The sequence below is a fragment of the Carettochelys insculpta genome, chromosome 3 (genome assembly GCF_033958435.1).
Source record: "Carettochelys insculpta isolate YL-2023 chromosome 3, ASM3395843v1, whole genome shotgun sequence".
NCBI lineage: Eukaryota > Metazoa > Chordata > Testudines > Carettochelyidae > Carettochelys > Carettochelys insculpta.
Genome location: NC_134139.1, coordinates 200,483,071 through 200,497,704, shown reverse-complemented (window position 1 = coordinate 200,497,704; position 14,634 = coordinate 200,483,071). Strand labels below are relative to the sequence as shown.

General features: G+C 45.4%; 1 protein-coding gene across 1 annotated transcript in view; it reads right to left on the bottom strand.

The window, feature by feature from the left end:
- LOC142010742 (interleukin-17F-like) overlaps positions 1 to 4,695 on the bottom strand; it is a 60,987-nt gene extending 56,292 nt beyond the window's left edge. The window contains exon 1 of the mRNA XM_074989156.1: positions 4,547 to 4,695. Within this exon, the coding sequence (XP_074845257.1) occupies positions 4,547 to 4,695 (149 nt within the window). The remainder of the gene's footprint in view (positions 1 to 4,546) is intronic.
- Between the last annotated feature and the right edge of the window lie 9,939 nt (positions 4,696 to 14,634).

Here is a 14,634-nt window from a genome sequence, read left to right as displayed (position 1 = left end):
CCTCCAGAGGCCACGCAAAGGTCAGTGCACTAAAGATGTGACACAGAAGAGTGCTGTTAAGGGAATCCTCTTCCTGCTTCCCTTGGTGGATCAGGATAACAAAAGTTTCAGAGCTGTCCCTGTGACAAACATTGCTCTCCACTAAATCCCGGGGGGCTCTCCTTATAGCTACTGTCCAGGACAGAGCCCCCTTGCTGTAAACACTAGATCCTGGTGTGGCAAGCTTGGGTTAAACTACTACAGAATGAGAGGGGAGGGGACAGGTTTCTGCCACTGTGGATTGCCTCCAATGGTCCCTTTATTTTTTTCCATCCAAGGGCAGAATAAATTTGGTCATGTGCACTAAGGCAGGTGTGGATGTGAACCACCAGTAGAAACACAAGCCACTGTGGGTGCTCTGCTACTCCACCAGATGGCACCTGAATCTCTCCTGGGTGGCTGCCCAAGCACCCCACTTACTGGGAACACTGCTTGCTTCTCTCACAGTGCTACACAAAGCAACACCCCTCTTTGAGGAAGAGGAGTAATCCAGGGAGGACTAGCAGAGCATCTTTCAGGGCAGTGGCTGTTCCCATTGCAAGCTATGGAGCTGGCTTGTGGTAAGGGTTTGAATCTCTTTTCTTCAGTAAGTTCATGACTAACCTGATTTTATGTCAGTTCTGGATCATTAGAACCAAATATGCATGTTACAAAAGCTGATCTATCATGTGCACGCTACAGGAACTCTTTCTGCGAAGGTCTGGGCCATTATCAGGCTAAGAAGTGTGGGTCACAGTTCTAGGGTTCACCCCGGGGTGGAAAGTCTGGAAAGCCACCTTTCTGGCAAGATGCGGAACAATACATTTTATGCAGAACTTGAGTGCAGCTCTCTTCTTCATGCTCACTAGGCTGGGTGGAGTGCCCAGCCTTCATTCACCAGAAAGCCTGCAAACAGCCAGGACTGAGGAAAGGGATTCACAGCTAGAGCAGGGATTCCCAACCTATGGGTCGGGACCCAAACATGAGTTGCGATTAGATTTTCTAAGGGCTGCCATCTGGGAGGCTCCAAGCTGCACATGGCTCTTTCAGGAGCCATTTGCAGCTCCCACTGCTGCTGCGGCTCACTCCTCTGGCTCCCAGTCTCTGCCCTGCTGCTCTGAAATGGAATTCAATTTAATTGGTTTAACAGCCCACAGGAGGGTTCCTGCCCTTAAACCAATTAAATTGAGTCCCATTTCAGTGCGGCAGGGCAGGGAACTGCCTGTGCTGCAGGTGGGGGAAGGGAGTAGGAGGGCTGTGGGGAGCTGCACAGAGGAGGCAGCAGTGGACTGGTGAAGGAGCAGATGGGGGCAGGAGCGGCACTCGTGTCAGGTAGGTGGGGGGGTGCTTTGGGGGCTGTGAGGGGTTTAAGTCTGGGGGTGGGAAAAGTGAGATTTATTAAAAAAAAAATTCCCAGGGGAGAACCTCTCCTCTCTCTCCCTCTGGCTCAGTTTTGAATTGCCTTGGGTCACAACGTCTTACTGAATTGTCAAAATGGGTCGCCGTCTCGAAAAGGTTGGGAACTGGAAAGCTAGAGGCACAGCGTGGAGCTGAGTTGGGGATTGAGTCTGTAAGTACAGAGCATGGCCAGATTAGCAGACCAGAGGGGAAAGGCCTTGGGTCTCTGAGCTTTGCAACCTAATTGAGTTGTATCCATGGTCCTGCAGTTTAAAATGGGGAGAAGGATAAGAACTTAACACTTTGTAGGGCTTTTTCTCCAATAATCTGTCCCCAGTTGCATACTGGTGGCTTTGAATCTTTGCTCTGTAGCCTGAGACAATGGTGTGGCTGCCTGTACCTCACACCCACCCAGCTGTTGCCCTTGAGGTTTATACAGCTGTTGTTGAGGCAGGAGCAAAAGGGCCAGGGATGCAGCTTTTTGAGTGCCTGGATCCCACAGGAGGGTCAAAAAGAAACAGGTGGACAGAGTCAGAGAAGCAAAAGTGGCACATTTAATTATTTATTTCCCTACTGCATTCAAATGGCAGTGGAAGCCACAAGAAGAAATTGTTCATATTGAACATCCCCCCAGCTCCCGTCAAAAAAGGGAATTGTAGAGCTGTGTTTTCAGCGTGTCTCTCTTCAGGGTCAGGAATAGGCTTTTGAACCTCACTTTGGTTTTGTCTGAATACAGGTTAATGGTACAAAGCTCTTCAAATCCAAGCACTACTGTGCAGTGTCTATCATCATTATTGATCAGACTTCTCATGCATCAGAGGCAGTGCGGTCCAGTAACTAGGGCCCTTTTCTGGGCTCTAAGGGTATGTCTACGCAGCAAAATTATTTTGAAATAACAGCTGTTATTTTGAAACAACTATCTTAGCATCTACATGAGGCAATTGCTATTTTGAAATAATTTTGAAATAGCGGTTGGCTTATTTCAAAATAGGTAAACCTCATTCTACCAGGAATAGTGCCCATTTTGACATACTGTCATGGAATAGGTGCCATTAATACAGAGAATAGATCCTATTTTAACATAATCCAATAGCTCTATTTCAAAATAGACTCTGTGTGTAGATGCTATATTTTGATATAGCTAAGTGCTATCTTGAAATGCATTTTTGTGTGGAGCAGTATTATTTCGGAATAGAACTTCTGGAATAGCTTATTCTTCTTCAAGTGGTCCCTGTGGGTGTTCTACTTCAGGTGTCCATCTTGCCCTGGCGCCGCAGTTGAGAGATTTTTCAAGCCATAGTTAGGTGGACCGCACATGTACAGGAGCGCGATGTGCCCTTAGTGTGCTTTTAGTCACATGCATGATCTGGTTCAAGCCAGTTCCTCTCAACCACCAGCTGCTGCAGAAGGGCTTCACTTGTGCTCCAACGCACATCTGAAAGAGAAGTTAAATTTGCCTGTTAATAGTTTATCTTTTACCTTTTTCAACATTTTTAAGAATTTTAATGTACATAGTTTAAAAAAAATAAGAGGGAAGAAGGGAGAAAGATACAAGGGTAGAGAAAGGAGATGTTACATAACGAGTTGAATCGTAACAGAGAGAAAGCCGTGCTAGTCTATATACTATCAAAACAAAAAAGCAGTCCAGTAGCACTTTAAAGACGAACAAAATAATTTATTAGGTGATGAGATTTCGCGGGACAGACCCACTTCTTCAGACCATAGCCATACCAGAACAGACTCAATATTTAAGGCAAAGAGAACCAAAAACAGGAATCAAGGTTGACAAATCAGAAAATCTGATTTGCTCACCTTGATAATGTTTTTCTGATTTGTCAACCTTGATTACTATTTTTGTTCTCTTTGCCTTAAATATTGAGCCTGTTCTGGTATGGCTGTGGTCTGAAGACATGGGTCTGTCCCGCAAAATCTCATCACCCTAATAAATTATTTCGTTAGTCTTTAAAGTGCTACTGGACTGCTTTTTTGTTTTGATAATGAGTTAAGTTATTTAAGAGTTACTTAGGAGTTGTCCTTATAGACCTTTTAACTGCTGTTTACTATTGTTAACTACTGTTAAATGCTGTTTATTCATTTAAATAAAAAAGAGAGAATGAGAAAATGCCTGTGGCAGGTTTTAAAAAGTGTGATCCATGCTGTAAAACCATGCTGGCCTCTGATGGCCACAACAAATGTATCCACTCCCTGGGGAGGCCCACATGCCTCAGAAATGTCCCCACTGCTCTAAGGACCAGAAACGATAGAGGAATGAGGCTAAAGATGATTCTCTTTGATAAGACCCTTCAGCCTACGACCTCTGAGCTGACGCCCCCTGAGGATTCGTCACTACCTCAGAAGGGCAAAGCAGCTTCATTGGCTTGTTCAGGACATAAGAAAAAGACATCAACTCCTACTTGATCCTTGCTGGTGTTAGCTATGAGCAGGATGAGTGAGACTGAAAGCTGTGATCTCTCTACATCTAAAGGGACAAACATCCTGAGGAGCAGAAGTCAGCAGCTATACTCCAGGTGCACAGACACGCCTCTGAAGTGAGGAATTCACATGTCTTGAAATGTCTGGCTCCAGAAAATTCAGCAGCAAAACGATCATGCCTGGTACCGAGAAAAACGTTGGCACTGGAACATCTGGGGCACAGGCCCATGAGACCAAAGACCTCGGTACTTATGGAACCTGCACTGAAAACATCAGAACTGAGGACAGCACTGACAGCTTCAGCACCAAGGCCTACAGTACCGGGTATGGTGCCAGCTGTATTGGCACCGGTTCCATTGGCCCTGTACACTTTGGCTTCTGACAGTCACGCAGTTCAACAAGCTAGGAAGGTGCAAACCAAAACATGCCACTGTAGTCCTTCTCCTGACTTGGTTATCAAGTCATTGCTACAATCTCCTAATTCTTGCCCATAACCAATTATACCAGAATGGTCTCTGATGCCTCCATATCTTAGACCTCCATCTCCCTTCCTCAGACCTCCATCTCCTTGGCTCACACCTCCGTTGCCTACTTTACAGCAACCACGCTAATCCCATGAATATTCCCATCAGATATCTCCATCTTCTCCTCAGTCATTGAGACAGTTCTACTTACCTTACTCCTTCCATCACCATACCTATAGGTGGCATTCGAGATCCCAATCCTTCTCACCAGGATCACACTTTTACTATTACCTGTGCTCATATCATCACAAAGACTGTCATCAGGGACATTATTCTCATAGATCCAGGGACAGATCTCCAGAATCACATCCTGCATAGACATTCTACATCTCCACCTCCAAAGACACACTGATTCTCCTCTTCAAGAGAACATTTGGAGGCAGTGCTCACCACTCCTCCAGAACTCATAGAGGACCAGCCAGAAGAAATTGTGGAAGAACAGACAGAGGCCTATCAAACAGATGCTTCTTCGTCATCCCCAGATGAGGCAGTTGTCCTGGGCGACATATTCTCTCCTGATGACATTAGACAATTTCAGGAGATCTTTAAGAGGGTCGCTCAGACAAAGGACATATAGGTCGCGGAGGTACAGGAAAAACAGCACAGGCTTCTTAAGAACCTAAAGCCCCTGACATCATCCAAGATAGCCATTCCATTAGATGAGTCTATTATAGAGGCTGCTGACAATATTTGACAGACCCCCACCACCATCCCACCAACCAATAAGAGAGCAGACAAAAAGTATTTTGTTCCCTCAAAGGGCATGGAATTTTTGCTCAGTCATCCCCTCCCGAACTCTCTTGTGGTGGAGTCCTCGCAACAGAAGTCGAAGACACTGCAATATAAATCTATGGTGTCTGACAAGGAAGCTAAGAGACTTGACCTATTCAGAGGAAAGGTGTACTCATCTTCCACCTTGTTATTACATATGGCTAATTATGCCACACACCTTTCCAACTATAACGTCAATAATTATATGAAACTGATGTCCCTAATGGAATATCTCCCTGATGATAAGAAACCCATTTTAAAATCAATAGCCCAGGAAGGATATACTGCCTCACGAACGGGAGTCCAAATTACTCTAGATGTTGCAGACACAGCTGCAAGATCAACTGCTACTGCAGTTATAAAGAGGTGAGTCTCCTGATTACAAATGTCTGGTGTCCCCAAAGAATCGCACACAAAGGTAGAAGACTGCCCATTTGATAAGTCAAAATTGTTTGCTGAGTCTACAGATATGATCTTACGCTCCAGTAAAGACTCGAGAGCTACTCTAAGAATGCTGGATATGCAAACCCCCCCATCTAGGAGGAAGAGGTATTACCCATATCAATGTCACTGAAATTACCAGCCCCAGAGGCCAGAATGTCGTCAATCTGGCTGTGACCTGGGATGTCAACAGCAACAGAGACTGCCAAGGTGGCGTAATCCACAAGGCTGTAACCCTGTGCCACAAACGATGAGGCAGCAGGTTTGACTACTATCTTGAGGACTGCAACACCACACTCATTGTCCAGTGCAAACAGCCATCCCCTCATCTGTTTCACCATCGCCTCAGCCCATTCTATCAGCCCATAGGAGCTGTGGAGAGGGTACCAGACAAGTTCAAGGGGAGAAGGATTCTATTCTCGTTACTTCCTCACAGAGGAGAAAATGTGGGGGTGGAGGACAATCGTAGACTTATGGGCTCTCAACTGTTATCCTTGCAAACAGCATTCCAAGATGGTCACCCTTACTTTTATAGTTACAGCACTGGATGATGGGGATTGGTTTGCAGCCCTTGACCTACAGGATGCATACTTCCAAATAACTATTCACCCTGCCCACAGATCCTTTCTCTGTTTCACACTAGGCATTGATAATTTTCTGTACAAAGTCCTGCTCTTTGGCCTGTCATCAGAGCTCAGAGTTTTCACAAAGATGCTCTAGGTAGTGTCGGCTTACCTACACTACCTACATGTCTTCATCTTTCCATACCTAGATGATTGCTATTTGAAAGGTAGCTCAGGCGTGGATCTCCTTCGTATGATGAGCATCACCACAAAGACATTTCAGTCTCTGGGGCCTTTTCAATTTGCAGAAGTCAACCACCGAACCCACACAAGACATAGAATTTATAGGGGCCTGTCTCGAGTCCACCACAATGAGAGTGGACTTACCTGCTCCTCATTTTCATGCCATTCAATCACTAATACAACTTCTGATACACAGTCGTACAATACAGGTGATAACTTGCCTCCAGCTTCTGGGCCCCATGGCTGCCACCACATCTGTGGTACAAAACACCAAACTGTGGGGGCAGGGATAGCGCTGTGGTTTGAGCATTGGCCTGCTAAACCTAGGGTTGTGAGCTTAATCCTTGAGGAGGCCATTTAGGGATTGGGGCAAATAGATATCAGGGATGGTGCTTGGTCCTGCTAAGGGGACAGGGGACTGGACTAGATGACCTCCTGAGGTCCCTTCCAGTTCTAGCAAATGTGCATATCTCCAAATTCACTGTCTCCAGCATTGGCTAGCTATGCGCCAATGAAACACACCATTCAGAAGAGGGTGTCACCAACCACAGAGGTTCTAAAATCCTTGCAGTGGTGGATGAACCCCAAAAACCTACTAGCAGGGTTCCCTTTCACCAGCCCCAGACTTCTGTTTTTATAATGACAGATGCTTCCAGTATAGCCTGGGGAGCACACATGGGGGGAAAATCAGTGCAAGGACGGTGGTCACAACAGGATGGCCCTACATATAAACATGCAGGAACTAAGAGCTGTGTTCAACACATGCAAGCACTTCCTACCATGTATACAGGGCACAGTGGTTGGCATCAATACTGACAACATTACCACGATGTACTATATCAATCGACAAGGCAGAGCCAGGTCTTGCAGGCTGTGTGCTGTGACTGTTCATCTATGGAAATGGTGCACTGCAAATGACATAATCCCGAGAGCCTCATACTTACCGGGTATCAGCAATGTCACGTCAGACCTGCTGATCAGACAATTTGCACCAGACCACAAGTGGGAGATCTGTCATGATACACTTCGCCACTTCTTCCAGAGTTGGGGTTTTCATCAAATAGACCTATCTGCAACCTGCAACAACAGCAAATGCCTTAGCTTTTACTCTAGAGAGGATCCTGGCATAGGCTCGCTTGAAGACACTTTTCTCATATCATAGAAAGAACCCTTATGTTACACCTTTCCCCCACCAGTACTTATTCACAAAGTCCTGGAAAAGGCAAGGCAAGAGGGGGCCAACCTCATATTCATATCCCCTGTGTGGGACCATCAACACTGGTTCCCACTGCTACAATGAATGTCGTTTTGCCCTCATTTTGCCCTCTCCCTATCATTCCAGACCTCCTCACACAGAATCGAGGGGCTCTGACTCACTTTCAACCACAAACATTAAATCTTATGGCACGGTTGATTCTTGGTTCAGAGCCTCAGAGAACCGATGCTCTGAGCAGGTTGAAGAAGTACTGATATGTTGCAGACGAATTTCCACACAAAAGGCTTATGTCTACCTCCTGGTGCTCCTCCAGGCAACGACACCCTCTAGAGGCACCCATACCTACAATTCTAGATTATCTTCTGTACCTTAAACAAGGAGGACTCGCTGTACCATCCTTAAAGGTCCACCATATTGGCTTTCATACATACTATAGAAGGGTCAATGGTTTTCACTTATCCTATCACAACCTGGTTCCTATAAGGCCTCGTAAACTTATACCCTCCTCAGAAGCCAATTTTGCTGCCATGGAGCTTGGACCTGGTGCTGGACATGCTGCCTAGACCAGCTTTCAAGCCTCTAGCCACCATTTCACTTCATTTACTTACCTTGAAGACGGGGTTTCTGCTAGCTATCACATTGGTCCATACAGTCAGCAAGCTGGCCGCTGTAATGGCGATTCCAACTTATACAACTTTCTCTAAGGACACGGTGATATTACGTTTACATCCTGCGTTCCTTCTCAAGGTCTCCTCGGAATTTCATACAAAGGAGCCAATAATATTACCATCCTTCTATCCTAAGCCACATGCGTCAGACAGGGAAATAAGGCACCATGCACTTGATGTGAGGAGGGATTTCGCCTTTTATATAGACAGAATAAAATCTTTCCACAAAACGGACAGATTATGCATATCCCTTGCACAGAGATTGAAGGATGAAGGGCTATCATCATAAAGGATCTCAAATATCATCCCATATTGTATTAAGACATGTACTCATTATGTAAAATCACCTTATTAGCTCACCCAAAGCTCATTTTACCAGGGCAATGGCGGCTTTGACAGCCTTTTGCAGAGGAGTCTCCTTGAAGGACATTTGCAGAGCAGCAATATGGTTGTCCTATGACACATTCGCTAAACATTATGTGATACATTGTCACATGGAGAAGGACACGCGCCTGCTAGCAGCAGTGCTTTCCATGGCAAGCAACACAACTCCAGTTCCACCTCCGTGTTTTGGGTCATTGCTGTGTAGTCACCTGATGTGGAGCACCTATGGGGACCACTCAAAGAAGAGAGGTTACTCACTTGGGTAGTAATGATGGTTCTTCAAGATATGTCCCCATGGGTGCTCCACTATGCACCCATTCCTCCCTGCTTCGGAGTTTCTACTTTGGTTTTCAGATGCTCCTGGGGTGAATTTTGAGGAACTGGCTTGGACCAGATCGCGCAGGTGACTAAAAGCACGCAAAGCGCCCAGCATGCTCCTGCACATGCGTGGTCCGACTAACTACAGCTTGAAAATCTCCAAACTGCGGTGCCAGGGTGAGCCTGACACCTGATGTAGAGTATCCACGGGGACACATCTCGAAGAACCATCGTTACTACGTAAGTGAGTAACTTCTCTTTATGAAATCAGGCTGCTGTGTAGACATACCTGATAGCTATGGCTACGCTACATTCCCCTTTAGGAAGGGGAATGCAGATGCTGCCAATCGGAAATGCAAATGAAGGGCAGATTTACAAATCTTGCATTTCATTTGCAAAATTGCGTGGGATCTTGCTTCTGGAACTGCTGCTTTCAAAAGCTAAAACAGCAGTGTAGACGGGGTTCATTCGAAAGGAAACCATGCTTTCAGAAGCACATTTTTTCCTGAAAAAAATTAGGAATCTTTCACACAGTTGATGTTCTGCTAATAGTCCTGCAAGAAGCAATTTCACTTTCAAGTTAATTAGCTCCTCTCCGGACAAAGACTCACCAGGCTGCCGCAGCCACAAAACAGGAACCGGAACTGATAGGTGGACATTAAGACCCAGTGGTGCTCCAAATTTTTGTGTGCCCTACACAGCTGCGGATTCTGTGTATGCAGCTATTCTCAGCATTGCTTTTATCCTACCAACTGTGCCTGGTGATAATACTTGCCTAGTCATGCAAGTAACAGGCATCGCCCCTAAAACAACAGGCTAAAGAATGAAAGAGAACATTATGAAGTCATCCATGCTGCACAACTGCCTATACAAATATAACCCACTGGATGATGTATATTACCTATCCCTCTGTCTGTTCCTAATCTGCAGAGGACATACAGCTGTTCTACTTCCTAGGTAGTGAAGTTGGTTCTTTAGCTCCAGTTAGAGACTTTTAGCCGTGGAGATTTGCTTTTTACCTGTTGGAACAAAGTCTGGACACTGTGTATGAAGCAAGCAGGAGGGTTTATTATGTACAGCGCTGGTGGAGTGTCACTTTGCTTGTTAGGCTCAGTAAACACTGCCCGACAATAGGTAACAATTGATTATATAGGAGGCTGATGGGTGAGGGCAAGCAACGGAATGGGTGTTTTCCAAGCTTGGATAGGTTCTAGCAGGAAGACGAAATGAGCATAATACACCAATAATCTAAAAAGGTTACATAGTGTCTCTCCCCTAGCTTACAGAACACATTATCTCTAGTACATGTGGCTTTCCTTATCAAGGTGATTAAACAAAGCAGACATCTAATGACAACTATGTGCTTAATTGGAGTAATGATGTGTCTGCAGGAGTCATGATGGCGTCTTCACCTGGGCATATCCATGGGTGCATCATCTAGAAGATTAAAGCAAGAGACAGTAATAGCATATAACACTTGCACATTTGTTTTTTAAGTACCAGCCTGGGATAGTGGATGGGAGGAAGCCATATCTCAATTCTTACACACAAGGCCTCTCCTTGGAATGTGTTTGCCGGGGCAGCTATCTCTCCCTCCAAACTCCCAGGCCCTGTCTGAGTTAGGAGACTTTCCCTGGGTCTTGTGGGTAAAATGGAGGGGGCCCAAGAGGGGGTAACCTTCCACTCATGCTAACTGGGATTTCTGGGTTATGGGTTTATAGGTCTATTCCATACTTAGAATAGGAATGGGGGGGGTCTTAGCAGAATACATACTATGCCTTAGAAATTTCCATCTTACGTACTTATTTCATAGAATTGGAAGGTACCTTCAGAGGTCATTGAGTCCAGTCCCCTGACTGCCCAGCAGGACCTGTCACCATCCCTGATGGATTTTTTTTTTTAATCTACCCACCCCAGGTCCCTAAAAGGTCTCCTCAAATACTGAACTCACAACCCTGAGTTTAGCAAGCTAATGATCAAACCACTGAGGAGATCTTTGGTTCAATCTCTGTTTTTGGCCAACGTGACATTTATCCCATGAATGAAAGCTGAAGACTTGCGATGAACCTCCTCTGTATGGAACTGTGTCCATTGGTCTCTACACTGTTCTACAGTGGTAGGTGCCATTTAGATATGAAGCAATAATGGAGTTTCAGTGGCTTCTCTGGGAAGGCTCGCTCACCGTGTGAAAGTTTCCCCTGATATTTGGATTCAAATCTCCTATTTAAAATTTTATCTCATTTGCTTCTAGTTTTACTTTCTCATGTCTCTTTGTATAATTTCTATTTTTTTTTACTTAGAAGCAATAAATAATGTTGACAGTTACATAGGCCATGGTAATGACTAGCAAAAGGAAAGGCAAAGATGGTGAAGAAGCCATTAAATAACATGCATTGCTAGGGAAGGATACCATCAAATTGTTTCTGCATAGTTCTGTGTCTGAACACATAGAAAGCCTCAGACCTCCAAAAGTTGCTTAGAGATAAATTTTTGCCTCCACAAGTCGTCATCCTTCCTCAGTAGTACCACAATGTGAGGGAAAGTGGATATCTAATGTGCCTTTGAAATCTGTTCAATTTAATCTGGGACCTCAAATCATCTTATGCATTAATCATAACTGTACGGTTATTGCATGGTGTCATTGAAGGGCAGAGTTAAGGTTATTTGGGTGTCTTCATTTCATTTCTATGCTTTCATGTAACTGGATTTCTTTTAGGCCTGTCTACCCATGTGGTGGGTTGTAGGTACACACCACAGTGAAAAAGCAAGTTATATCAACAGTCATTTATGAGTATAACTACAAATGAGAGTGAAAAGCTCTGGCAAGGGGAGATAATGGGGAAAGGAATCTTCTTTCCTTCCTGTCTCTTCCTTATCAGGATCAGGAGAGCTGACGGGGAAAGGAAAGGAGGACGTTGTCCTGGAGCCCGCAGATACAAAAGGGACCCATGGCTCTGGCTGCAGCCTCTATTGTAGCAGTGGCTGGAGCCCTGGGACCTTTAAATTGAGGTTGGAGTGCATGTGGCCTGCGAAGGGCTGGGGAGAGGGGGCAGGGACTAGTGTGGTGGGCTCTGGGCAGCGCTGAGGCCTGCCCTCGGTCCCACCCTTTCTGCGCTCAGTCCTGCCCCTTCCAGGAGTGTGGAGCTGCCCCTCCCCGCCCATGAGCCTGTGGAGCCTGTTGGCTCCACTGAAAATAGATATGGGCTCGGGCCCATAAAGAGGAGAATAGGGAAGATACCTTAGGGTTCTGACATGCCTCTACTTAAACATGGTTTGTCATCTACGGCTGTAAAATCATTGTCTTTGCATACATGCTGTCACAAGTATAGATGTGTGATGTGTGACCTTACTTCTGAATCTCCTTGGTATATAATGCTTGTTTTGGGGAGACTGGCATATTTTGCCTTTGGTTTCTGATCCACACTCAACTGGAGCTCCATCTTAATGCAGTTTCATCTGGGAACTTATTCAGTGCATACAAGTATTCTTCACTCTCCTGGGGGCATGGAGGTTTTGTAGATTTTGAAGATCAAAGGGGATCATTAAATCATCCAGTTCTAGGATTTGACCCAGGGTGAAATGAAACCCGCCTTAAAGATTTTACAGAATAAAAGACAGACAATACTGGACTCTGTTCAGTGGATGTTTGAAATCTTTCCTTGCACGGACATGTTTAGTGTGGTTTTCTTTTTTTTTTCAGGCCCCAGCACACTTAAGGGAACTCAGCATGTGTGACAAAATGTCACTTCATTTCTGTCCTCAGGAATAGGATGACTAGTTATTTCCCTTGTCTTGGGGTGAAGACCAGAAGCAGCCTGCTGCGAGCTCCTTCTTTTATGTGACTAATATGTACAAATCCACAGTCCCCTGGGACTTGAAGGTCATTGACAGCAGTGGCAGACTGCGAGAACAGGGCGAGGGAAAAGGAACTGTGCTTTCCTTTCATTCAAAGGGTTCAGCTGTCCCACCTGTTCCCCCGTTAGACATGGGTAACAGAGATAGAGGGGGAAAGCTGCATTGATGGAATTTAAAATAAAAACACATAGAACAAAAGGAATTTCATATTAAACGCAGGAAACAAATGCACAACAGTCTTGCCACAGACAATGACAGGAGGTGGCAAATGAGAACAAGGTCCTCCGCATGGTTACGGAGTTTGTCCTTCTGGGCTGGATCAGTGTTATGAGAAATAGGGATGAGGTCGAAATTTGAGTCTGGCAATGAAAGGCTAGTGAGAGGTGCAATTCAAAATGTGCAGAGTTGGGGTTGGAGTCAAATCCAAGTTTTTTCAGCAGAACTACTCAGGGATCTGCAGAACAAGGTAGAGGGGTTAGCTCAGAAGATTTTTTTCCACCAAGGAAATGCTTTCCAGAATTGAACAGAGAATGATGCTCTAGAGTAGTCTTTAAAACTATGTTCTGCAGAATACAGGTGTTCCGTGAACAACTCTCAGATGTACTGTGAGTGTCTGACGCTTGATGGCATATATTTTCTGTTATTAAAACCAGACACAATGTTATAATATTTCATTGCTAGAATACTTGATTAAATTACTTAATTTTGGTTTTGCTGTATATGTTGCTCTTTGGTGTTCATTTTTGGTCTGACAACAATTTTTTTTTGAAGAAATTTTTTGTAGGTGTTCTGCGTAAAAATGTTGTTGAGTGTTCCGTGGTGTCAAAAACTTAAACGAATACTGCTCTATAGAATTTCTAATCCAACCTGGAGAATTTTCTTGAGCAGTGCATTCAACAACCTTCTTTAAATAGTCCTAATTTGCTTCTAATAGTCATTTCTAATTGGTCTCCTGTGCTTGCTGCTGACTGAGACTATTTTGCAGGCTATTTGGTGTTGTCAGAAGGGTCACCTGGAGCATCTTCTTGCCAGATTATTGTGGTGCGGGCCTGAGCAGAGCCAAAACTAGCTGGGCTAAATGGGAGAGGAGGGGGTTAGAGTACTCTAGGCCAGGGCTGAGCTAACCTTTTACATTGGGCCCCACTTTTCATCTCTGCAGTTTACAGCCCCCCACCCCCAACATGTCCTGAAGTGAGCTGTGGTCTCCCCAAAGTGACATGCTCTGCTCCCTTGGCAATGGCAGAGGCTGCAGAGGAGGAGGGAGGCAGTGGAGGCCTATCGCACTGTGCCCCCCCCCTTATGAAATTTTACACTCCTTCAAGGGGGCGTGCCCCCCACTTCGCGCATCCTTGCTCTAGGCTGTGCATGAGGCCTCACTTTAATTCCTGGCTCTGCTACAAATTGCTTGTAGAACAGTAGGTAAATCATTTAACCTCTCTGTACCTCCGTTTCCCCATCTGTAAAACAGGGATGTTAATGCTGCCTTTGCTTTGTCTTTTTGAATTGAACACCCTTCAGGGCACAGGCAGTCCCTGACTACCCGTTTTCACAGCACCCACCGGAGCGTCTTGGATGGGGCCCGTTGATGCTGCAGGGACACAGGAGAAATGAGATGGAGTAAATGTAGGGCGACCATATCTCCCTGTCCCAAATATGGGACAGGGAGTTATGGTGGGGGCAACCCCTCACGGCTCCACTGAGCCTCTGGGAGCCAGGAAGCAGGAGGCAGCTGCGGGTGCTCCTCCACTTTCCCAAGTGTGCAGGGGGCCAGGAAGAGGAACACCAACCTACCCTATCTTTGG